The sequence below is a fragment of the Aythya ferina genome (assembly GCF_964211825.1).
Source record: "Aythya ferina genome assembly, chromosome: 16".
Lineage (NCBI taxonomy): Eukaryota > Metazoa > Chordata > Aves > Anseriformes > Anatidae > Aythya > Aythya ferina.
The window spans coordinates 1,631,303-1,657,292 of NC_140315.1; the positions used below are offsets into that span (position 1 = coordinate 1,631,303).

Here is a 25,990-nt window from a genome sequence, read left to right on the forward strand (position 1 = left end):
AGCTCAGCCAGTTACAAACCCGTGGGTTTCCTCCAAGCGATGCGCGTTGCTCCTTCACCACTGGTGCTGCAGGTGAACCCGACGTGCCTCGGGCTTCCTCGTGCCCCTTTCCTGAGCTTGGGGCGCGGGGCTGAGGCTGGGGAAACTTGTAACGTGGAAAAGCAGCAGCTGTGCTGCTGGCTCAGATTTACAGCGCGGTACCTCAGGGAATTGGCTTCTTGGAAGCTCTGGCAGTCACTGCCGAGTGAAGCAGCACCGTGGAAGCAGCGAGTGCATGACCTGAGCTGGGAGCTGCTCTCCAATTGAGCTGCTTGTGGTGCTGGGCTTGCAGAGGGAGAAGTTGATTGGCGAGGTTAGAGCCATCTGCTCGGTTGGTGAGGGTTTTGTTTTTGTGGGGTTTGGGGTTTTGTTGGTTTGGTTTGATGTGTTTGTTTTTTTTTTTTTTTTTTTTTTTTTTCCCATTTTGGTGTGTAAAACTCCATCCCTGCAACTGGGTCGAAGGGCAGGAGGGTTGGCGTCTGGAGGCAGAGCAATTTGTGGAGGAGATGAGGCAGCAAGGGACCTCGTGTGGCTTGGAGGAAGGCTAATTAAACCTCACCTAGCATCCTGCCTACGGGCTCGGCAGTGTTTTTGTCACCTCTTGGTTTCCAGGAGCGCTCCTGGCAGCTCTCAGAGGGAAGAAAAAAAATACTTTTTTTTCCTTTTGGGGCCCTGGCAGCCCCAGCTGTGACAGGGGAGGAGGCTCCAACATGGGAAGGTCCCTTCTGTATGGGCTCTGGTGGCAGCCCCAGTGGGACAGAACTGTTCTGTGGGGCTCAGCAGCTCCTGCATCCTTGTGCCTGGTTGTTTTGTGTCTCTGGGGGGCTTCCTATGCCTCAGAGCACGAGGTGACGTGCGTCCTGTGCCCTTGGTTCGTGCGCTGGAAAGGACAGAGTTTGGGAAAGGCTGGTGCAGGGCACTGAGACCACACTGAGTTGGTTTCAGAAGGCAATTTGTGTTACTTTACAGGAGGCGGAGAACATCCAGACCTGGTAAATTGGAAGGCTTATGGAGGAGCACGAGGCGCAGAGGCTTCGTGGGGAGCAGTGTGGGATGGAGGGAGCTGCGTTGCTTTCCCGTGAAGCAGACAAACATCAAAGCTGCAAACTGATGGCAAAAAGCTAAAGGAAGCCCTCTTCCCTGCAGGCACAATGTCCCCACTCCCAGCTAAAAGCAAGGAAAGCCTGTTTTTAAGGGTTTGGGTGTTTATTGTCACAGGAGGGGAACAACTCCCTGTGATCCTGAGCTGGGGGAGCAGCGTGGGGAGCGCAGTGCTCACCCACAGCATCTCTTTGTCTTGTGGGCTTGTGCCTGGGGGTCCTGGGGTGCAACATACTACATTTTGGGGGCAAAAAGGACCAGTTGTTCCCTGGAGGGTTGGTGCCAGCCTGGTGGGGAGCCGGGCACGGAGCGAGGAGGGCACACGGCGGGTGATTAGCGGCTGGGCCTCCGTTGGCAAAGGGGATTTGGCTCCATTTGTTTCTTTGAAACGTGAGTCACAGCCAGGAAGGGCTGGAGGAGCTGCATGGGGATGGCAGGAGCCAGCAGGGCCCTGCTGAAGCCAGGACAAGTGGCCGGGGGCAGCGTCCCCACAGCGTCCCTGGGGTCACCCCCTCCGGGACCCTCCATCAGGGCGCTGCTGGGATCTCGCCCTTCCCAGGGGGAAACCTGAATAACTGGGAAAAACACCACGACCCCGAGCTTCACATCAACCTGTATGCCTCTAATTATAAACCAAAGCTTGTTTAATAAAAATGAACCAGCTCCTGAGGTGGGCGAGAGCCCTGGGGGGGGCAGGCTGGGACTGAGGGGGTGCCCAAAGGAGGGGGTGTGTGAGGAGGGGCAACAAAGGTTGGATCTTAGGAAGTTTCTTTACCAAAAGGGTTGTTAGACACTGGAACAGGCTGCCCAGGGAAGTGGTGGAGTCCCCATCCCTGGAAGTCTTTAAAAGACGTTTAGATGTAGAGCTTAGGGCTATGGTTTAGTGGGGACTGTTAGCGTTAGGTCAGAGGTTGGACTCGATGATCTTGAGGTCTCTTCCAACCTCGAAATTCTGTGATTCTGTGAAAGGGGCGATGGAGCTGGGCTAGTGCCGAGGGTCAGCACCTCCTGAGGAACCCCGGCACCGCCGCTGCACCCCAGGGGACCTGCGGGAACCGAGCCCGGTCCCCCCTTTTCCCCCTCAATCCCCCCTCAGCTCCCGCTCCCCTCAGCCCCGTCAGGGCGCCGAGTTCAAGGGACGACGAGCAGCCGCAACCCGCATCCCTCCCTGGTGGTCTAGTGGTTAGGATTCGGCGCTCTCACCGCCGCGGCCCGGGTTCGATTCCCGGTCAGGGAAGTTCCCTTTTGTTGCTCCCTCCCCACGCCCCGCATTCTCACTGCGCACGCGCCCCTCCCTCCTCTCCTCTCCTCCCCCCTTCACGCGCGCTCCCGCTGCGTGCTCGCGCCCGCGCAGGAGGAGCGGCGCATGCGCGGTGCGCGCGGCTCCGGCCCCTCCCCCGCCCGCCCGCCCGCCCGCGGTCGGCGTCGCCGGGTCCCGTCAGGAGCGCTCAGGGGGCGCCGCCGCCGCCGCCTCCCGGAGCCGCCCCCGCCTCGCTCCGCCCCGCCCGGGGCTGCCCGGCCCCGGCCCCGGCTCCGGTACCGGCCTCGGTCTCAGCCCCGGTACCGGCAACGAGCGCGGGGGGGTGCAGGTGAGCCCCGGCACGGCCTCAAGCTCTGGGCCTCGGTCTGGGCCCAGCCGTGGCGTGAGGGGGGGACGGGGCTGAGGGGACTGAGGCGAGGTTGGGCCTAAAGGGGGCCTGAGGGGGCTCTGAGGGGCCTGGGGAGGCTCTGAGGGGGCCTGAAGGGGCCTGGGGAGGTTCTGGGGGGGATGGGGGCTGAGGGGACAGGGCCTGAGGGGAGGTTGGGGGCTGAGGGAGCGCTGAGGAGGCTCTGGGGGGCCTGGGGAGGCTCTGGGGGAGATGGAGGCTGAGGGGAGGTTGGGGACTGAGTCGAGGCCGGGCCTCAGGGGGCTCTGAGAGGCCTGGGGAGGCTCTGAGGGGACTGAGGAGGCTCTGAGGGGGGCTCTGGGGAGGATGGAGGCTGAAGGGACGTTGGGGACTGAGGTGAGGCTGAGGCTGAGGGGGCTCTGGGGAGGCTGAGGGGGCTCTGGGGAGGCTGAGGGGGCTCTAGGGGGGCTTTGGGGGGCGTGGGGAGGCTCTGAGGGGCCTGAGGAGGCTCTGTGGGGGATGGAGGCTGAGGAAATATTGGGAGCTGAGGCGAGGCTGGGCCTGAAGAGGCTCTGGGAGGGAGGTTGTGGACTGAGGGGGCTCTGAGGGGGCTGAAGAGAAGCTGTGGGGGCCGAGGGGATGGGGGCTGAGCCCTGAGGCCCAAATGGGGGCTGTAGGGGGGGCACCGGGGGCTGGGGCTGTGGGCACGGGGCGAGCCCCGGGTGGGTTGGGAGCCAGCATCCATCCCTCTGTGCTGCGGCGCTGGGAAGCACTGCGGCGCCTTCCCTGGGAAGCTCCTGCTTGGGGGGGTGGGAACCCCTTCCTCCTCTTCCTCCTCCTCCTCCTCCTCATCTGCCGCCCACATGCGCATTCCTCCGCCGCCCCACAGCGTTTTAGGGGCTTGGATCCTCCGGCTTGGGGCTGTAAAGATTGAGAAAGAGACAAAAGCACAGGCCCTGGAAAGGTGAATCCTAAATGAAAGCCGTTTGTGCGCCGTGGGGACTGTGATTCACCATGACTGGCTTTCGCTGGAGGGATCTCGGAGGCTTTTTGCTTCCCCTTCCTTCCGTTGTTCTGCTTAATTTTTTTTTTTTTTAAAAATGATTCGTAACTGCTCAGATTACGCCGCTCGTTAAGCATGGCGTATTACCGGCAAGCAAATCCAGCTTTAAAACCAGAAACTTGCGAAGGCAGCATTATTCTAATTATTTGCGCGGTGTTCCGTGGCTCTCGCATTAAGAATTCCAGGCAGGAAATCCTGGTGGTGCCGAACGCACCGGGATGGAGCAGCCACGGTGGGGTCGCTGATAACGCCGCGCTCCTGCCCTCCTGCTTCATCGACACCTCGCTGCCGTGGGCTTTATAGCTGGGGGAGCCGTCCCCGCCTTGGAGAGCAAGGTGGAAACGCTCCGTGCCTGCAAAGGGAAAGCTAGCCGGTGTTATCCCTTTTTTTTTTTAAGGTTTGTTGTTGTGGAGGTGTTAATTTTGGGGTAATGCGTGCCGAGAGACGTTGCTGTAGAGCTGTCTGTGCTTAACGGCCGTTCTCATGCGGTAAAGCTCAAGAAAACTGCGTACATCGGGTCCGTGATCACGCAGCGGTATAAAATAATTCTCCCAGCTAATGTCTGTCAAGTGTTCCTGTGCTGGTTTATCTTTAGGAAATAAAAACGCTGTGTCTGTGTTTAAATACCACATGGGTTTGCTGCTGCCGAGGCAAAAACTTGCAGGCCACGTTCACCCGGTGGTGGTTCACCCGCTTCCTTGGGCAAGTGAAGCTCTCACCAGGAGCCAGATGTGAACGCAGCCCAGAAGGTCTTGATTTTCCTTCTGAAACCCATCAGGATTGTACCTATTTAGGTTCTTATGTAGTGACAGCTGCATTTAAATGGAAATTATTACAGTTACAACAATTTTATTAGAGGTTTTTTTGAAGTTTTGAGGTGTCTGTTGGTTTTGGGCTGTTTACTGTTTTGTTTACCTTTGGTAGAAACTGGTGGGGTCCTAATCTAAGAGATTCCGAGAAATAGACGCCAAATTAACTTGCATTAACGAATTAGTTCTAATAATTTAAGTACTCTCTGCTTTGGGAGGGAGAAAAGAGGGGCGACAAAAGCTGGAGTGAAAGAGATTGGTTTCGATAGAGTACAGAATGCAAAGAAGTTTAATTTTATTGAGCAGCTTTCTGCGGTTTGCTCGTGGTGCTCTGAGGACTTAGAGAAACGTGTCCTGCTGTTGGCTGAGCAGCCTGCGGTGTGGCCAACCCCCAGCGTGGAGGTGAGGCTTTGACTCACAGCTGTTTGCAAGCATAAATAAATGTTTCTTCCCTCCATCCGTTACTTGGTCTTGGGGATTGTCCGTGGTGTTTAAATGAAGGGGAGGTGCTGCAAGTCCGTCCTTTTTCCACCCAAATTTCTGTGGTGTTGCACTGATGAACTGCGGGTCCGAAGCAGTGCTAAAACCCAAGGGGTGGTTTCCTAACTTGGCGGGGCGGCTGCTGCTATATTTAACCAGCCTTTATCAGGGAACGGCTGCGAAAAGCAGTGTCTTTGTAGTATGTTTTGTCTCCACGTAGCCTTTGCGTCCGCGTTAATTACTCCCCACAAGCATCAACACCTTTCGGGCTGCCCTAAAAGCCAAGAACCCTGCCTGCTGATCAGCTGGCGAGCCTCCTTCTCCAGCACGGCGTGAACAAGGCAGTGTGGTTTGTGGTCGAGGTGGCACAGCCGTCGGTAACGTCAGTTGCGAAGCTGCCCGAGGTGGTTGGAGCCTGCAAACGCTGGCTCTGCAGCTGATCAGAGCAGCGGGGGAAATTTCTCTGCTCCACAGGCAGGTTTTTCTATGGGGCCAAGGGCAGGCGCCCATTGTGGCAGCGGTGAGGCTGGATGCTCGTGCTTTGGAAGGACGGAGCGGCTGCAGAATGTGGTGTGGGGGCCTGGTGGGACGCAGATTGGGTCTGAACATCGTGGCTGGGCTTGCAAGTTGAGGTCTTAGGTGGTTGTTGTCATTTGTCATCGTATTTCTTCTTGATCGGTGTTCAGGCATTTGGGTGGTGAATGTGAATGGAAGCCTCGCTGGGTTACTTACATCCTGCTTTAGGTCAGATGTAAGAGGTGCTGATGTGGCTTTTTCTTATTTTAATTTATGAATTCAGTTGCCCAGGTGTCCTCTCTGGGAAGGTGGGCATTATTTGAGAATGGCAGGTTCTTCTGCAAACCCCTTCTGTCCACGTGAATGCCTTAACATGCAGCAACGATGCCGTAACCACCCTGCGATGAATGCTCTGCTTCCCTCAGTTTCCTGGTGTTTGCTCTTATTTAAATCTCTTTAATATTGACATCCAGATCAAAATGTTTGTGGTGTGTTTGGGCAGCTCGGGAGCGGGGCTGCCTGTTCCTGGGAGGCCTCACCCGAGGAACAGGCATTTTCAGAGCCGGGTTTGCGTTCTGTTCGGCAGGTGGCCTCAGCTCTGGGATGGGACCCCTAACCTGGGAGCAGACGGCGCGGAGCACGGCAGCAGACAGCTCGGCAGCCCCGGGAAGTAGTTGTGCGACTGCAGGACACAGAGGGGTCGTGGCAAAGTCTGGGTGGAGGTACGAGGGGCGTGCCGAATGCTGAGGACCAGAGCAGAACGGAGCACTTCTTTATTTTAACACAGGAAAAATATTTTCCTTGTTCTCCAGTAATTCAAGTCAGGTGAATTAAGCAATATTGGTTTAGGAGCATCCGTGTAAATGCTTTGCGTGTTTAACTCTCTGCCTGTGCTGGCCAGCAAAGCTCTTCTCTGATTTCAGGAAGGTTTGGTGGCTGGATGTTTGCAAAAGAAAAGGCTTGAAGAGGAAAGGAAGTGGAGAAGTGCTGTTGGTGTGTGGCTGTCAGCAGGTTGCTGATGCTCGGGAGCTGCATGGGAATTCTGGCTGTTATTTTAATGTGGTTTTGGGAGGATTTTGGTACTGCCTTGGCTGCTGCTGGTCTGCTGACCAGCGACTGGGTTTGTTGTTGAAAGGCAGGAATTTGAGTAGTGGTATGTTTTAAGATTAACTCGGAAGTTCAGCTGGACCCTTATCTTCACAACTGGGCTTCATCTGTTTTCAGTAGAAAGTGCACGGTTCAGCTCAGCAGCACTCCGTTTCCTACTGCAGATGGTGTAAGCTGATAGCAAAGAATTACATTCCAGAAGGTAAATTCTTCAAAACATTGCTGAAATATTTTAATACAGTGATAATAGCTACCAAAAAGAGTAACGATTTTCTTCTCTGCGTGCAGGAGCTAAATAATGATTCCTGATGTTAGGTAGCGGGGTTTTAGTGGACTGATGCTCTGTAGGATTTTCTTGGGCTGGGGTGAACAGGCCTGCTTTAGGATCTGCTCAGATTTCTCGTGTCCTGGCGACTTCTCCTAACTGCACCGAACTTCTATCTGCATTGCACTAAAACGTGCCTGTTTAAAATCCTTCTCCGCCTTCTTTGGAGATGCCGAACCACTTTGAATGCCAGCGTGTTGTAAGGGCAGCATTAAAATTCAGTGCGTTTTCCTTCAAGCTGCAGGTTTTCCTCGAGACCTGAAGGTGCAGCGGCACGGCAGTACCCATGCGAGCAGCGCGAGGCTTCTCGGCCCAGGCCAGCCAAAATTAGCAGCTGTCCCCTTCCCTTTTGTCACCTGCTCAAATTGGTTGTGATGACAACACAAGTTCTTGATGAAGCTGCATTACCTGGTAGTGCTGATGTTCTGGCACGTTTGTGGCCAGAAATATGGCCAGGATAGGAAAGGGGAATGTGTAGGACCTATAGGATGGTAACACAATGCCATGAAGGTAGAAAAAGCCCAGAGTTTACTGGTGTTACAGGAGCCAAATAGGAAGTTGCAAAAAGAAGAAACCTGCACGTGTCTGCTTGCTTTTCTCCTTTTAAGCCTTTACATTTCTGGCTGTATTTCAAAGGAAAATATTCCATTTCTTTCCATCTGTCATTGCTTATTCTACGTCTTACCAGGATTTTCTGTTCCTGCGATGGCAATATCTTAGCGATTTTATTTATGCTCGGAAATATTTTGCAGTTTTTGTGCCACAATTCCAGCACGGGGCGTGTAAGACACATGTGGGCCTTGGCCTAGGCTGGGCCAGACATTAAAGAGATTTCCTTAGGAATCTGCTTTTCACAGCGTGGGGATTTAGGAACGCTTCCTGGAGAAACATAAGGAGGTTTAAAGCTGCACGTCAGGAGAAGGGGGACTTCAGAGGCCTCCCTCCAGCTGCTTTGCTGGCGGTCACTTGTGATGATCATGGATGGCTGCAGTCATCCAAAACGTGCCCGGTGTGGGAAATCCATTCCACCAAGGCCAGGTTGCACCGCCTGAGATATTTCTAATTTCAGGTTTCACCTATTCTTGCTTGGCAGGCGGTTAGAGGATTTAACAAACACGCTAAGAAACGTCTTAATCTTGCTTCTCTGAAGTCACGAGGGCAGCGTGGAAGTTGGTGTTCTTGCTGCTGATAAATGCAAGAAGCAGAATGGGATGTGGTGGAGATCTCGATCGGGTCGCGCTGGGCGTCTCCGGCACGTGATGGCTGCGGGAGCAGCGGGCAGAAGGGGCGTGAAATAAATTCACGGCGTGTTCACGTGCTTGGGAAGGGCACGCGGGGTCCTTGTGAAACCAGCTGCTGTCTTGTGCCGGGAATTGAAACTACTTTTTTTTTCAGTTTTGCTCTGGTTTGGGTCCAGCAGGGGCTGGTGCTGTCCTGACACAGCGCCAGGTCGCAGCAAGCACCCGTGCGCGGGCTCACCTCACCTCAACGTGCTGCATTTCAGGGGGGATCTCACTGCTCGGGGACGTCGGTGGGGCAGCTGTCTGTTTCTTTTCCTCCTTAGGGGTTTCTTTTCCTTCTTGCCCTGTTTGGCCTCTCCTGTTCCTCTCATTACTGGGGAGGGAAGGGCAGCCTTTGATACCTCGGTTACAGCTGAGGTGACCGGTTTCTCACAGGCTGTAACCAGTGATGTTTGGTGATATTTTCTGCTTTACATGGAGTCAAAAAACCCAATTCAGTGACTACTGAAAACATTGAGTTGATTCAAGTTCCAGGTTCGTTTTGAGTTCCTGTTCTTTGCGAGCTTTAGGACTGCTTTCCACGTGATAACCACCCAGCTCCAGCAGTCACACGGCGAAGCTGTTTCTCCACCAAGGGCGACTGCAGTGTGTGCCTCCAGTTACTGGGCTGAGCCGGGGAAGAAAACCAGGCCATGAACCACGTCTGCTCTTCAGAAAGCTTCTTTCCTTATCGCAGGGGTTTGGGTGGACAAACAGGCTGGTGGTTCTTCTTGGAGGCCCTGAAGTTAGTGCCAGGAATCACAGCGTGTAAGGAAATACCACACTTAGCTGCAAAGAGACCATTTTGAACACTGAGCAAAATAAATGCATGTTGAACAGAAATACTTGGCCTGGATGACAGTGAGAATATTGCTCTTTGTTAACGACTTTCTCCCTCCGTCTTTTTTTTTCTTTCCTTACCAAGTTCCTGATTTCCGTGCTCACTTAATTCATCCTTCTGGCCCTTACAGAAATTGCTTTGCCACAACGTTTGCTATTCACAATTAGCTTAGGAAAACCAGACAGGCTGAATTAATCAGAAGTTGTTGGGAGCTGCGTGGCTGGAACTTCCCAAGCGAGTCGTCATTTCCCTGAGTGGTTCAGACAACGGGGTAACAGGAACAACGATCCCCGTGACTTCATTTTTTGGTTCCAGCCCTGAAACGGGACGTGTTGGATGAGATACCTCGTGGGACGAAAACCCAGCGTCTCCTGTAGCTGTCCTCTCAGGTGCAACTTCAGAGCCCGGTTTCTTGCATCTTATCTTAAAACCACGTTTCTTCCCGTGACTTCTTGTTGACATCTTCAGCACAAAGCCTCTTGTGTGTTAAAAATTATCTTTCGGCGATGGCTTCCACTCTTCCTTCCTTGCCGTTATGAAGCTGCTTAAATGTAGAGATAGCTAAACTTGCTTAAAAGTAACCCTAAGTAAGGAAACGGTGGTATTTTGCAACAAATTCTGCTCCTTTTGGGGTGTTCAGGAGGAGGTACTGCCAGACCTGGAAAGAGCGTGAGGATACCGGTGGTTGAGCATCACACCACGGGTGCGGGCAGAGCGACGAGCTGTTTAACTCCGGTGTCAGGTAGGATCAGCGGGAGGAATGAAAACAGCAGTCACAAAAGCCATAGGGTTTCCTGGCTTCGTTCTCAGCTGTTTGGGTGGAAAAAAAAGCCTAAATGTGATAATTCCATGCTTTACAGCAAAACTGAAAGCCGTATTTACTAGGAATGGCAGCAATTAAATTATGAGGTAGTGTAATAGCGGTGATTTTGTCCTGATGCCTCTGAAGTGTGACTGCAGCCTGAAAACTCATCTTACAAAATACATATGCGTTGGAATAACTCGGTTACAGGCAGTCTGCAAGGCGCTTTTTTCCCTAAGTGCCAGGTTTGCAAACCAAGTCCACGTCTCAAACTCCCGCTGTGTCTTGTTGTTAATCACCGGTGAGGAGTGGGAAAATCAGCACCGTTCCGTTACCCTGTGATTTCTAAATTACCGGCTTGCTTTTTGCCTAAATAGCCAGGAAATAGTGGTGCCAGAGTGAGTGGTGGAACTGAAGACCAACTTCACCGCACAGCTTGTGGGTTAGATGTGTGCAGGGAGAGAGAAGAGTGGGAATAACTATCGGTACACTTCGTGATCCTGAGGGTGGGATAAAACAAATCCTGGGTTGGTGAGACCACGCTGTGTAATTAGAAAATACCAAGGGGTTTATCTCCTGTGAGAAAACGGCAGCTCAAATGGAAACCACTCTGGACCAACCCCTGGGCATTATTTTGGATGTTTCCAGCCAAATGAGCCCAGCAGAGACAACGAACGAGGTCTTGGGTCCGGAGCACATCGCAGTGCAGACTGCTCGACCACAGGGATTGTGTGCTGGTTCACGTGTTGGTGTGTAGTAAGAATAAAGTTACATTAGTAAATCATTCACAGAGACTTTATTCCATGCTGTGAAAGCCATTTTTAATTGCTAGGCACTGAATGTGTGTCATCAGCCCCAAAGTGCTTTTAGGAAGCTGTAGAAAACTGCAGTCTGAGTTGTATAAACTGTGCTGGTCGGTTCAGGTTCTCTCAGTCCTAATGGATCCTTACCTGGGCCTGGAGATGCTCTGCTCATGCCTGTTCCCCCTTACAGCAGCCTGGCACCAGGGTTTGGAGGGGTTTCTCCCACCTACTTAGGGCCCACTTCTTCCTAGGGACTTCACTTCTTGTGTGGGTACAACCTGGCAAATAGGAAGGGAAAAACAGCCTGGTGGTTTGCTGTTGTTTCCATACATACCTTCTTGGTATCTGATCTTGTCTGAAAAGAAAACAAACCTGTTGTGCTTTTTTTTTTTTTTTTTTTGCCTTTGTTTCTTTCTGGTCTGATAAAGAAGCCTTTGAATGCCTGCGAGAGGCTTGGGGTTTCTGTTTTGTACGGGAGGAAATTAAAATGTTCTTTTCTCTGGCAGTTTCTGTGAGGAAGTGAAATGATGAAATAGTGAAGTCTCCTCCCCGCTCCACAAAAACCGGGGAAATGCAGTTGAGTAAGGAGGAGAAGAAGGGATTTTTAGAGATGCTTAATTTTTAAACTGTGCAAAAGGCCAAGTCTTTGGAGTGGAAGTCTTCACAGCTGAAGGATACAAGCGCTGCTCGTCTTAGGCTGGGGAGACCTGATCGGATACCAGAGGTAAAAGTATGTCAGAGAAGAGAAGCTGCTGCTTTTCTGTCTTGATCAGTTAAGGGAAGAAAAGGTGAAATTTTGTAGATTTTTAGTACCTGTGAAGTAGGAAGAGAGGACGTGGCTTAACAGAGCCAGTTACATTGGTTCCTGGTGTCAGACAAAGGCACTTCAGCCTCTTTTTTCCTGACCTGTGTGGCTTGGAGGGTGGCTGTGTCTGGGAGTTTGGCTCTCTAAATTCTGCTGGTGTTCTGCTTCTTTTGCGTTTTTATTCCTGACTTTTGAAGAGGGAGATCTGTGTGCTGGCCTGGGGAAGAGATAATTAACAGACAGCTGAATGGCAGAGATTAATGACCTGAAAACAGAGGTAAAGGTTTTCAAAACAAAACGTTTGACTCGATCATTTTATTTTAGACCAGGTTGAACATGTGCAAATTACCTTCTATTGCTGGTACAGCCTGGTGGGTTTTGCTTTTTTATGCGTTAAACTATTAAGTCAGTAACAAAAACTTCATGATTAAAATGGCCAAGAGTTTATTTAATGACAGACAATTGCAGTAATCAATTAGTTGTGAAATAATTCAGGTCTACCATTTGCACTGTGTAAAACCATGCTTATATATTCCTGTCCTGATGTGGGGGAAGAACTTACCTTTTAGTCTGCCTCCCTGGCTGGTAGCAAAAGAAGACAGATGGATTTTTTTTTCTCCCTCTCTTGCCGCTGTAGATGCGCACGGGTTCATCTGGCCCTGCCCTTGCAAATTAATTTCTAATAAATCTCTTTCCCTTCGGTGGACAATTTGTAACTTGAAAGATGGGTTCGTGTTTGGGAATGTCACGGCGTCGTTTTTTTGTGTCTCGGACTGCTTACGTGGCTTTTCTGAGATGCACTGCGTAACCTTTCCTTGTTCCTTTTTTTTCTGGCTCGCCAAAAACTGCCTGTGCTGCAAGAAGGTGCTGCTGGGCGGCCGGGCTTCCCTCACCCACCTGGAGCTGCTTGGCTTTCCTGCACGGCTTGTCTGCAGCTACACACAGCTCGGCCTGACCGCAAAAAGCAGCAAGGTGCTTGGAGCAGCCTGCAGAGGGTTTGGTGGGCTTGTTTTGCCAGCCTGATCCACTTTGCTGAGCTTCTGCCCCAATATTTTTTATATATATTTTATTTGTTACAAATATATTTTATTTGTTTTAATACAACACCTTCAGTCGTGTTGCTTAGCAGTGTGAGCTGTATTTTTACGCGAATAAACCCATGTGTTTGTTCTGACACTTCTGTATTTGAAGCTTAATGCTTTACTCCATTGGTGTAGTTCGTAGCAATAGGATTTTTAATGATAGTTTATTCAACTCAGCTAGCGTGGAAGGAGCTGCACCTCGTCAAATGCTTTTAAAAAAGTGCAAGATCTCCTTTTTTAGAAGAAGTAAGTGACATCAGCATCACTCACCCGCAGCACTGAATGTTTTCCCTGATTGGTTTTAGTGAACCCACATGCTATGAGTGGTCAGTGATCCAAACACCACGTAGATGGTCATGGAGAAACATTTAGGAGTAATAACGAGGCAAGCAACACAACTGCTGTTTTTTCTTAAATTTTTAGGTAGCCGAGTAAGCAAATGTAGTTTTTTTGGTAGCCATATCTAATTTGTGACATTTGCACTCTGCCCTATAAACTACCGTAATGCCATAAGCAATAATTCAATTTTGCTGAAGGATTAAGTAGGAGAAATAAAATCCTAAGCAGGGAATCTATCCTAAAACAAGGTTTTAAAGAATAATTCTTCTAGCTGAGGGGGACAGAAAATGTAAATCTAATAGTTATTTTTTTCATGATACAGAAACCATTCCTTGGTAGGTTTGAATCTTACTCTAGTATAAGGTCCAAGGTCACAAGTTTTTATAACAGGTTGGTCAATCAGACTTAAATGGCTGCATTTTAATCTGCTAAGCTTATTAGAGCAACAACACTCGCGGTGCTGTAGTTAAGTTTGCTCCAAGTTTCAGTGCAGCCTCAGTCCGTAGTGATGGGCCTTACCTCAGGCTAGGCCTGAATCAACAGGGAAGTTGGGTTGCCTGGGACTTCATTTATTTTAAAAACTATTTTTTAACCCACTTCTACTTTAGAGGATTCAGTGGAGATTTTATGAAAACTTTCACTGCTGGAGACCCATCTTCTGTTCCAAAGGGAGATAAATTGGGGCTCTTTGCAGGAGAAAGATGCGTGCATTTGGAATTAATTCCGTGGCTCTTAGGTCAGCCTTACCTGGGTATTTACATATTAAAACTCTCTGGAGTCAACGTGCTCTTCAGGATTAAAGTCAGAAAGGTCCATTTACAGCTTTCTGCAATTACACTTTACCAGTTTTTGGTTCAAGGACAAGTGAAGTTAGAAGAACTGGTGTTGGCATGAGCAAAGTAGTTGAAAGACCAGACAAGTGTCCCGAGCGTGTTTCTTCATTTGTGCTACAAAGCTTCTTGCCGTGGTTTTAATACTGCTGAGTTTGGAACCAGGTAACATCCATTAATCTTGATTTTTTTTTTAAACAATTCCTTTTTCTTTGCAGATTTTTGTCCTTTTGTTTTCTCTCCCTTTGTTTCTGTTCTGATACCCGGGGGTATCTCCAGGCAGGGTGTGATGTGGAGCCGAGGAGCTGCTGGCCATGGTGCAGGAGAGCCTGGGGCGCCCTGCGGCTGGTGCCCCGCTGGCGGCAGCAGGAAGGAGGAGATGAAGTTGACTGTGCTCTGATCTAATCAGAAGTGGCTTTGTGACTCCTGGCGTGGGCTAGGTTTGTTCTGTACCTGCTTAATCAGAAATAAATTCCGATTTATTGCAGTGATGGCTTTTCCTTAAGGTTTTCTGCAGCACCATCTAGCTTTTTGAAGGTCCCTCTGTTCATGTTCTCTTGTTTTTATGGTCTGCAGCAGCCCGTGTAACTTTGTCTTGACCGACAGGAGTATTTTCTGTTGCTGCAGCACCTCAGGTTCTCTCCCTCCTTGTATGCTGAAGTGAGGCTCGTTTTTTCCCTCTGCAATCTGCTTCAGAGCATGGGAATGGGAATTAGAATAGTTTGGAAGGGACCTTCAAAGACCATCATGTCCAACTGCCCAACCACTTCAGGGCTAACCAGAAGTTCAAGCATATTATTAAGGGCTCAAGAACCATCCTTTGGGATAAAAGTGAGGTTTTCTTGATGGAAATTTGCCCTGGCAAATTGAGCTGATGCTGCTGTGCAGTGGAAGCACATGGAGCAGTATGGATGTTGTGCAAAATGACGTTGAAATTGGCAGAGTGCAGCTGCTGTCTCCTTACATGTCTTGGTCATCAGAGAGGCAGTGCTGTTACTACCTGTGAAGAAAGGTGCAGTACAGGCAGTGCTGTTCTTCCACTGAAAATAAAAATAAATATATATGTTGGTCAGGAAGGCACCTGAGATATGAACACTGCTAAACCCTCTGTGCTGTGCAGGAATTGCAGTGCCGTGGGTAACTTCACCTCCCTGGCGAGGGAGGCAGGAGAGGCTGCGTGCCTGCTGCTCCTGCGGTCCTCCTGCTAGCTAAGCTTCTTTAGCAGTCTCTCTCTAACAACATTACAGGTTCTCAGGACTTAAAAAACACACTTCCCTTGTTGAAAGTCCAGATCTTTCACAAATGCCTAAGAAGAAAAAGCCTGAAGTCTTACTGATAAGTGGTTTCTGTGTGCCCAGAGCTATCAGCGTGCCTGGCATCTTATTTTGGTTAGGTGTTTGTCTCCGTGTAGGAGGTTTGGGAGAAGAGGCTGAAGTTACAGATAGAAGCCCAGAGCCCTTTAAAGTACAGATTCAAGTATTTCTAACTTCATTTGACCTAATCATTTCTGAAGATAATATTTTACAGTGTGGAGATTTCCTGTAGCGTAAGATATCTGGGGCAATAAAAATACTCATGTTTTATTTTGGACATTGACAGCAAGGCAGTGTGTGAGTGAAAGCATGATGGAAGAAATTCTGAGATGCAGCCTTCAAAATAAGTTCCTTGATGCCAGCTGACCACGTGGTAGGAAGGTGTATGCGTGGTGACTGTGTCCTGGCTGCAGTGTGCCTCCACCTTCCCGGCAGCTCCAATATTTATCTACTTCAAGTGAAAATTCTGCATAGTTAGATAATGGTTAACTTCTTTATTTCACTTCCTTCTCATTTTTAGCACGTTGCAAAGGATTGTTCCGACGAAATAATGGGATGACAACTTGGCAATGAGTCCTCAACGTAAGTCATTGAAAAACTGAACTTGCTTCTTTTCTGTCTTTAGGAGATTCGGTTCTGGAGGTGCCTGCGAGCAGTTACTGCTTACCTCAGAATAGTCCAACGAGATTCCAGGTGAGTGCTGGCTTTTGTGGTTTCCTGCAGCTGTGTGGGAAGAGCCTGTCTCTTCGGTTCCTGCCCTGCACTTCCAGCATGGCTTTGCATTTCATTTTCTCATATTTTACCTAATGTTCTTCTCTGGTAGTGTTCTGAAAGTTATTCGGTTTCCCCTGCCCCTCCCAGACTTGTCGGTGGTGCTGAGCATCCGCAGCTCCTTCAGCAGCCTTTCCCTGAGCCTTTCCCCCAGTGAGGAATTCCGAGTGAGCAGCTGTGCCTTTGTGGCTTACATGGAAAAACAACAAAAAAAAAAAGAATTTGAAATGTGGAAAGAGATATTTTAGGCAGCTTGGTGCTATAGTTTCCAAAGGTTTGTTAACGACTAAATATTTAATGCCCCAGCCTTGGAGTGAAGTGGAAAGCTGCTGTTGTTAGGCAGCTCGTGGATGCTGATGGCACTGAAATAATGCTTACCCTCTGTCAAATTAGCCCTCCATCACTGTATTGCTCCAGGTTGTGCTTCTTTCCAGCAGAAATGTGACTTCTGTAACCTCCCCCCTCCTTCCTACCACACAAATAAGCTTGGTGTCTTGGAAAAGTTGATGCCCTGCTCTCTGCCCCCTTCCAGTTCACCTTCTTGCTGCAGGATCTGCTGCTTGCCAGAGCTGGGGCTGGAGGAGTGGTGGAAATTCATGGCTGGGGCTGGGAGAGAAGGAGGCAGGGCCCCTCCTGCCAGCAGCAAGCTGTTAGCTTGGGAGGTCTCAGGCTGAAGGGGCAGGAGTGGCCGGGCCAGGTTTGGCTGGGATAAGGTTTAAAAGGGAGAAGTTTCAGCCCTCCTTGCTTCTAACAGCATTATCTGCTGTCATCCTTGGTGCTGATACTCGTTGGGATGTCCCAAAAAAACTAGCAGGGAACTATCCTTTTTTCTTTGTTTTAATTGTAATCTGCCATTTTGATGGGTTAAATTCAGGTTATAAAAGGGTCTAAGAAGCAGCAAACCTGGCAGAAAGAAACATATCAACAATTTCATGAAGCTTGATAAGATTCTTTCAAGAAGTTAAAAAGAAAATCAGTCTTTCTAAGGCCCAATTTACCATTGATGTGTATAAAATATTTATACGCAGTTTTCCTGTAACTGTCCAGGTTTAATCTAATTCTTTTTGTTAAGCTGGTACCGATTACACTTATCTGGCCACGCTGAGAGCAGTTGCATGTTCTATTAAAGCTGACTAATGCGGGACAGTCTGGTACACAGCTGGTTAAAAACTGTGCTGTTTAATCCGGGGGATTACCTTTCTTCAGGACCTTCTGAGCGAAACCTCTTCAGGGAATCCTGCTCGCTTAGAACACGCAGCAGATGCCTTGCTACTGCTGGGTACAACACTTCTTTAAAAACAGAGCTGTGCTGTGAGTTAGAGCCACTTGTAAAAACAGGAGGGTAGGCAATATCCTGCTTTATGAAGTCCTGTAAACTTAAATAACTCGCGCCTTTATTGGATTTGTAATTCTGTTCCGTATTTGAAAAGCCAAAGGTTGCTTTCGTAGTCATAAGGCTGTGCTGATCCTTTAAATAACAAGTTTCCCAGGTGAATTCCTGTTACCACTTTGGCCTCCGTTCTTCTGCTGATGCCTCCATGTCCTCTTCGTTCCAGTATTGAAAAGTAAATGCAAGCACCCCCCTACCCTGAACTTTTCAGATGAAAATGATTAAAAAATTGTAGCAGCATGAAATTTTATTCCTGTATCTGTCTTTATTATTGACAAGCAGCCTACAGACTGATAGCCACAGCCTGCATCAAATTAAATTTATTTCTACTAAGCCAATTGGCCCTCATTTAACAGTAGAGATTTTATTAAGCAGAACATGGTGTGTACCTGTGATCTGCAGCATCCGTGCGCCAGGGGCGTGTTGGATTGATTTGGAAAGGAGCTCATTTTGCCTAAATGGAGCTACAGACTGCTAAACGCAGGTAGTGGAGTGCCAGAGAAGCATCCCTAGGGCTGGATGCTGCTCACAGCCCGTGGGCTTGATAGAAAGTGCAAGAGAATTTCCCAGGAAGGCCGTGAGGAAGAGGTGGTGCTTGGTGGATGAGAATGGAGCGCAGGAGCCTGCACAGCCATCGGGGCAGCCTGTGTGATTAGCTAGATTACTGGATCCACGTCAGGATCACCAGTCTTTGACCTCCGTAGCGGGACTGCTGGGGGGACAGGCTGGTGGTGGCAGGCGTGGAAATCCCACCCTGGAGGGTGTTTTGTCTCCTGTGCTCTTGGACGGGGTGGTTCTTGATGGTTTTCCTCTCCTTGATATTTTTCCTCTCCTGTAGAAATGGTTCAGCTTATCACTATCTTTTTAAAAGGGGAAAAAAAAAAGATATTTTTCTTCCTACACACATATCCTCCTTCCCGACTTGGAGTGTATTTTGGATTCTTGGCCTATGAATTTAGAGCTGCTGCTATTCTTACTACTGTTATCATCATCATCATTATTAATTCACCACTTCTTTATTAGGTAGCATTTAATTAAACTTACCAGAGCTGCCGATGATTTCTTGAAGGAAATTAGATGAGAGTTTACTAGTTCAGCAGCTGCACTCCAGTTACCAAAACCAGACCCAGTTATCAGCATTAAACTAATTTCAAGCTGGGGAGGCCAAACACAGCAGAGTAGTCACCAGGTAGGCTCTGAGAATCAAGAACCAAGCAGTGACAGATCTTGGAGTATTTCTTTTAGGTAGCATTTAAAAAAGCTGAAGTTATTAACTTTGTTATATAAGACAAAGGGTTAAATTTGAAAAGTCTGGTGCTTTAAATATCTTTTTCAAAGTCTACATAATCTGGTGTGGGCTAGCTGTAATGACATAATCCAAAAATAGCCAATAGTCTTCTCTTCGATGCTCATCCTCGCTGCAGTTCTGCAGCTAAAGAACGGCAGATGCTAATCTCCTAAGGATGTTAGAGGGCGTATCCATGTCTGTCTGCGCTGTGTCGCCGGGGAGACCTCCGAGGTCTGCACATCTGAATTTAGAGCAGGAGGCTGTCGCTTTCCAGTAGTGTGATTTATCTAGAAGACAAGTTAAATGGTCGATTCACAGATTTTGGTTCTTAGGGGGGAGATGGACGCGGAGCTTTGTGCTTACCCCGTGCACCTGTGGTGCAAAAAGGCAGCCTCAGCGTGACAGCAGCCTTGCTGTTGTCCAGTTATTTTTCTAGCTGTTGTCATGAATAAATAACATTCAGACAAAGAAGATGAATAGCATTAGGGATGTGAATGTGGGACATACCTGTAGCTACGCTTCAGCTGTCGGTTTTTATTTTATTTTTTTAAAGAGTGGAATTGAGAACATACACCGGTGATTCTGTAGTACCTGCTGCTGTGTTGAAGGTGTAGCAGTTTTCACTGATAATTCACTGTTGGGTTTTTTGAAACTTTTTAACTTCCACATATATTAAGAGCTTTTTCTCTTCAACGCCCCTTAAAACCTACAAGGTGAATTTTCACGTGCAGTTCTCATACCCTGAAGCCTCTCTTTTCAAGGCTGATTTCTGTAATAAGGTCTTTCTTCTTTTTAGTTTAAGCATTTCTTAATTTTTATTTTTTTTTCCAGGGACCACTCCTCTGTTCAGGCTAGTTAAGATGGCAGACCAGAGGCAACGTTCGCTGTCTACCTCTGGAGAATCGTTATACCATGTGCTAGGACTGGACAAGAATGCTACTTCTGATGATATTAAAAAGTCATACAGGTAAAGGTTTGAGTCTTACACCTGTTGCCTGATACCACAAATAGCTTTTTAAGTGTTCAACCGATGTGGTATTTATGTATAGGCTTAAATTGGTTTATTTAAAACGTTTGCAAGAAAAATTTGCAAGGACACCAGGTGAAAACACGTGGTTTCTTTTAAAAATTGTGTGAAAACCGTGCCTAGACTTTGTGTGCAAGACTTGTTAGATCCTTAAATATTCTTTATAGCAAGTTAAATTCTCAAATGTGCAGTATCATTCTGCAAGTTCTTTATCTGAAAGTTGAACCAGGTTTTAAGGCTGGGATCAGAGTTGAACTCCTCATTTACGTTCTGTAGCTTTGTGCCTGGCTTAGAGAACACAGCTGGGCAGTCCTGCACCTTTACCCATCGTTTCTAGTTCTGACACAGTGAGGTGCAGACTGAAGATGTAAACAAGGATGGAGACTGACAACTCTTTCTAAAATTACATGCAAAATTTCTGACTTTATGTGGAGTTAGTTTTAAAATTGGATTTTTTTTTTTACCTCTTTTCTTAAAGTTGGACATGTGAAGTGGCTTCACATTGACCGAGTAAAAACTTAAAGTCCTGTAACCATCCTGTCTTCCCACGTTCTCCCCAGACTTGTTTATATGCAAGTGCTTTTTTTACCTTAAGCATGAGCTACGTACGGTCGTGTTATTTGACAAGTGGCAGTGTGTGTAACATTACACTAGGGGTCAGTAGAAATCTTTACTTGAGAATACCTGTTTTCTTCTAGTTTTCAACATTTACCAAACCCTTTTTCCCTTTCCAAGTCACTTTTTAATACTGATAGCGCTTACAGAGTGAAATCCATGAATAAATTAGGCAGACAAACTATCCAGAATTAGCTATGGCTTTCTAAAATCTTCTAACTGGAAGTTTGAGGCAGTAATCCCCTAGCCTCGGTGACCAGAAAATGACTTCACTCATGGGAGTAAAAACTGCAAACTTTTTTTCCTTTGGAGGAAGGACTCGACTGGATCCAAGGGGGAATGTAGCTGCTTAATGTGTATCTGAAATGTCACCTTATCTTGTTGCCTCTGCTCTTTTACTGGCCACCTCGTTTTTGTTCCATTTAATCTGGGATGTCCTTTGCTGGCCTGTGGGCTATGGAATCTGTGTGCACATGGGAAATGAAAAATATTTATCTATTGCAACCTGATAGTAGCGAAGTCCTCTTTCAGTTTACATAACTTCCCTCTAATTGTAAAAACTGTGATTGCTTCAGTCCTCACTGAGCCTATGGCATTACTGGCAGCCCTGGATGTTACCTTCCCACACAACATCATCACAGTATAAAAATGCTTCAAGTGCACATTTGTTCTATTATTTGAACTCTGATGTTGTGTATGTGCATCCAGACCTGGTCTTGCACAAATATTTTATCTGAATATTGCCCAGCTTCAAAGTTGTCATGGGTAAATGTCTGCAGGTTTCTTTGTGTTTGTTAAATAACAACTTGTGGTCATTTTCTACAAAAGGACAAGTGCCTTTTTGGTGGTGGTGAGCATAGAATTCCAAATCATTTTCTGCTTTGGAGCACAAATGGCTCAAATGGCCAAGCAGTGTTTTTTCTGTGTTCTTTAAAGAGGTGTTTGGCCAGTACTGATTTCTTTCACTGCTTGGGCCGTGTCTGAACTTGCAAATTCATCAGTCCTTAAGCTTTTGGATTTTTGTGCTATCCTTTGTGACCTCTGGGTGCTGTAAACCACTATCATTTAGTTGTAAGATCTCGGATGATATGGGGAGGTACGTTAAAATTTCCTGATATTTCGAAACTCGAAAGCCAGTTCTGTTCTAGCAAGACTTGAACTGAAATGTATTTTGTACCTGCACAGGAACTGGTGAATTAACCACAAGTGATTGTCTGTTCTATTTTTGTGTTCCACCGCTGTAGATAAGTTGTGGCAGCTTGCTTATATTTACTCTTTGATACTGTATCATAAACATGTCTCTTTCTTCTGTTAGCTTGGTTTTTGCTTCAGCAGCACGAAAACCTACTGGTGGAAATTGCTGGGGCTGAGGGGTAGAAGGGAGTGCTTTCTTCTTTTCTTCATTGTGCTGAATTTTTCCAGTGGATTTCTGAGGATTCAATCCAGCAGTCTGAAATCAATCCTGCAAATTAAGCTAGACAGTGCAGCAGTGTTTTGTTATCAACAGGGAAGTGAATCAGAAATGAAGGAAACCAGAGCTGCTTAGATACTTTCAATGGGGACTTGAAAACCTCTCCTGAGTGGCAGGCTATGGAACAAGGAGGTGGTGGGGATGGGGAACACGAATCCCATTTTTTAATCTGTACTCTTTTTGCTTTCTGCAGGAAACTTGCATTGAAATATCATCCTGATAAAAACCCTGATAATCCAGAGGCAGCAGAAAAATTTAAAGAGATCAATAATGCACATGCAATATTGACCGATGCGACGAAGCGAAACATTTATGATAAGTATGGTTCTCTGGGTCTGTATGTAGCAGAGCAGTTTGGTGAAGAAAATGTGAACACGTATTTCGTCCTATCCAGCTGGTGGGCAAAGGTAAATAAAAGCGCAAGGAGAAGTTATTCTGGATTGACATTTAAAATCCTTAAAGAGCTGCATTTGATAATGGTGTTTGCTTTTACTTCTGGAACTTGTTGAACCTCTGACACCTTATAATTTAACCTTTTAACTGTGATTTCACAGACTCCAGATTATTTGTTCACTTGCCAATCGTTGTTTCTTGTACAGTGGAAGAGCCTCACAGTGTACCAAATTGCACTGCATGTTTCTTCACAAATACTTCTAAAGTTTTTTTTAAAAGGTGAAATAATTATTGTATAGATGTCTTCTGTTAGCACCAAGGAATTATTTTACTGGACTCATTTTTAAGCATAATATGCCTTGTTTTTCTACCCTGTTGCCAGCGTTGTCTCCATCTCTCTGTCCCCTTGAAGGAAGTGAAGTCCCCAAATCAGAGTGATTTGCTATCTTGTACGATGATTTTTTCAAACAGTTTTAGGCAGTGACCTCTGAAAATTTTCATTTTGCTCATGAAAATTCATTTTCATGAGAAAATTTTGCCTCACAGTGATGGGCACCCAGACAGGCTCAGCTGGCTTTGTGTTGCTTTGCTCAGGTAGTGGTAGGATCTAATCTCCTAACTTCAGTGTGATTTAGCTTTGCAGCCATGCCTGTGGCCTTGGGTAAGTCCCTGCTGTAGGTACACGACAATCTGTACGTCAGCTAGCTAGTGTAAATCTGGGCCAGGGATATTATGCAGACTCCAGTCTGTCCTAAACTATTGTACCTCTGGATTTCACTCCAGATTTGCTTCAGCGTCATCTTGCAGATGCAGCAGAAAACACAGACCACTTAAACCTAATTTCTAGGAATTTCTTCAAGTGAACCAGACTGACAGTATTCAGCTCTGTAGAAAATGTTCATAGCTGTCACCAGTTTTGCACATATTTTAAATACCTCACGGTGGTTAAATATAAAAACGTAGCCAATATGTTATGCCTCTACATCACTTTTTTTTTTTGTCTCTAGTTTCCATATCAAAGTCTCACAAACTCAATGGTCGCGGTGTGGTGGGTGTAGATTATGAACATTTCTTTATCTTCTGTCCTCTGCAGGCCTTGTTTGTGTTCTGTGGGCTCATCACAGGCTGCTATTGCTGTTGCTGTCTGTGCTGCTGCTGTAATTGTTGCTGTGGGAAGTGTAAACCTAAACCTCCTGAAGGCGAAGAACAGGAATACTACGTCTCTCCAGAGGACTTGGAGGCACAGTTGCAGTCAGATGAAAGGGGTAGGTAAAAAAAAAATAAATAAATTAAAAAAAGCTGTGAGATCTGTACAAGTCTAGGATGACTGATGTTCAGAGAGTATCGGTCTCTGACCTCGTGCTCAGTGGGCTATTTAAGGAGCAGTGCTGGCTTTGAAGAGAGATCAGCACAGGTCTCTGGGGGAGAAGAAGCACCAGAGTTTAAACGGTTACACGGGTAACACCACCACAGGAATACAGCTGCTGAGAAGTCCCCGTGGGTCTGTTCAGCTTCGGAGAAATGGGTGTCTGCTGTGGTTTAACCCAGCGGGCAGCTGAGCAGGGAGCCATTCACTCGCTCCCCACCCAGTGGGACGGGGGGAGAGAATGAAAAGAAAAGTAAAAGAACTCGTGGGTTGAGATAAGGACAGCTTAATAAGAAAGAGGGGGGAAAAAAGTGAAAGAAATTAAAATAACAACAAAAAGAACAGACAAAGCAAGTGATGTACAAGGCAGTTGCTCACCAACTGCTGACCAGTGACCGAGTGATGGCAGCCCCCATCTGCTTCTGTCCCCTCCCAGCTCCTCGTGCACCCCCAGCCTGCTCAGTAGTGTCCTGGGTGTGCTCTGATGATGTTTGTAACTGGTGTTGCTGAATGGTGGGAGAGCAGCAGCTGCTCTTAAATGCAGAAAGAAATAAAAGCTACGTACAGAACATTTATTGCGAGGCTAATGGCGGTGTGTGCAGACTGAAAGACCATAAATCCTCATCGTGCTCTAGAGGAGTGTAAAATTGTGTTATCAAAGTGTTGCAGGGAGACGGACCTTCCGCTTGCCACACCACAGAACGCTGCTTTTTCTTCTGCTTGACGTGCTAAACCTTTTGTCTTTGCTTTTCAGAGGCCTCAGACGCACCTATTGTGATACAGCCAGCATCAGCCACAGAGACGACCCAGCTCACAGCTGACTCTCACCCCAGCTACCACACTGATGGATTTAATTAAGTTAAGGAAACACTGTAATTAGAATGGATAAAAAAATTACATGGCCAACTCAACACTAGAATCATGAACATTAGAAGTAGAGAATGGGGAGGGGGAAAAAATTCTGCCAGAGTAAGAAGGCAGCTTTCCAACCTGCCGAGAATATTTTGTAATCCCTTCAGCCTTTTGTCACCTTTCAGTGTCGTATCTTGATGATACGTGAAGTGCTGTAGCATGCAGTATTTAAAGCAGTTTAGCTACGGTTTTATGTTTTCTTTCTCTTTTTTTTTTTTTTTATAGCATGTATGGAGTTATGTTAAATGTCTGTGGTGTAATGTATTGAGTTGTCACAATATGTGTGAGGGAGACATTCTGCATTTTAAGCAGTAGTACTGGCCTAAAAATGAGATTTAAAAAGAAAAAGTTTCACAGAAGCCACCATTTTTTCCATACAGCCAAGCTGTCAAAGACCTTTAAAAGTTCATGATTTTCATTTGGGTGCAGCAAGCCAATTCTCTTATTCCTGCATTGTTTAAGCAAGTTTACAAAGCCAAGAACCAAAAAAAAAATGCCAGTCCTGCAGAGCTGGAGTTCTCTTTAATGCTGGTTTTCAGCTTAAATAAATCTACCTTGAAAAATAAGAAGGGAGAGTTTCCAATCTTTGAACAGGTAAATTGATGAACACCTCTTTATGCATAAGGGTTATCCTCAGTGTCAGTGTAATCACAAGCTGTAGTTTGTCACAAAACCAACTGTGAATGGGTTTCTTTGGTGGTGGCGGTGGGATTTTAACTGCAAGCACAATTCTGGTTTGGTTTGACTTTTCCTGAAATGCTAAAGACCAAATAGTGCAGCTTTTCGGAATGCATGAGAATCTTAAAGTGAAACTGGTTCATTGGTTTTCACTGAGAGCAAGTGGATAAAATACAGACAGTAGGCGACAGCATAAATGTTAAAAAATAATAATAATAACAATTGGCTTTTACATTTTTCTCTAATATTCTGAGATACTAAGAGACAAATGGGGTATTCCGTGTTTTTATAATCCATTAGCCCTTTAATTTTCTCATGAGCATCTTTGTGGAGCACTTAAATGGCTTTTTAAGAACAAACCACCTTTCTTGATGTTTATATTGTATAATTTGCACATTGTTTTGCGTTTAGACTTGTTTACACCAGTTTTTCTTTTCCTCGGAACAACTGTGGGGAAACCATTGAAAGGTTTCCTGTTCTGTTGTGAAGCCAATAATGTTTGAATACTTCTCTTGAAACTGTGGTTGACTGAGATTTGTTTAACTGTTAAAGAGGCATTTTAGTCCGCTGCTGAATCGCTGGTGTATTTTGTTGTTAATTCTCTTGGTTTAGGTGATACGGAGCCGGGATCTAGAGCAGCTACCAGTAAGCCTACGTGTGGCGCTTCTAGCAGTTAATTACAGCCTCGTTAATTCTGCTCTCATGGTTTTATATCACAATGCCTCTGCTGTTCTTTGTACCCTCATCTCCCCTTTTTCATTTCTCACCTGTTTCTGTCCAGAGGCTATTTACAGCCTCCCGTCCGGGGTGTGCTTTGAAGGTCTCTCCCGCTGCTCTTTTAAGGTCCAGGCGTTACGAATGGGGTAAAAAAAAAAAAAAAAAAAAAAGCACTGTCAGGCTGTGGGAGCTGCCAGCGAATGAAGGGTACCCTCCTGCC

General features: G+C 47.0%; 1 protein-coding gene across 4 annotated transcripts; it reads left to right on the plus strand.

The window, feature by feature from the left end:
* Nucleotides 1–2,590: 2,590 nt before the first annotated feature.
* DNAJC5 (DnaJ heat shock protein family (Hsp40) member C5) lies at nt 2,591–25,628 on the plus strand. 4 transcript variants are annotated; one of them, XM_084538196.1, is made up of 7 exons: nt 2,634–2,729; nt 6,202–6,337; nt 15,768–15,835; nt 19,423–19,558; nt 21,898–22,111; nt 23,191–23,362; nt 24,218–25,628. In XM_084538196.1, the coding sequence occupies exons 4-7, from the start codon at nt 19,452–19,454 to the stop codon at nt 24,319–24,321; spliced, it is 597 nt and encodes a 198-aa protein (XP_084394322.1). In that variant the 5' UTR covers nt 2,634–2,729; nt 6,202–6,337; nt 15,768–15,835; nt 19,423–19,451; the 3' UTR covers nt 24,322–25,628. The 4 variants fall into 4 exon arrangements, with proteins under 4 accessions (XP_084394320.1, XP_084394322.1, XP_084394321.1 ...); XM_084538194.1 differs by lacking the exon at nt 6,202–6,337 and having other exon boundaries at nt 2,591–2,729; XM_084538195.1 differs by lacking the exons at nt 2,634–2,729; nt 6,202–6,337 and adding an exon at nt 11,330–11,503.
* Nucleotides 25,629–25,990: the final 362 nt, after the last annotated feature.

Bases quoted from the DNA above. Each gene is read 5' to 3' on its own strand.
- DNAJC5 (XM_084538194.1), top strand. From the start codon at position 19,452: ATGGCAGACCAGAGGCAACGTTCGCTGTCTACCTCTGGAGAATCGTTA. The intron at 19,559-21,897 runs GTAAAGGTTTGA...TGCTTTCTGCAG, and splicing joins GATATTAAAAAGTCATACAG to GAAACTTGCATTGAAATATC. The intron at 22,112-23,190 runs GTAAATAAAAGC...TGTCCTCTGCAG, and splicing joins TATCCAGCTGGTGGGCAAAG to GCCTTGTTTGTGTTCTGTGG.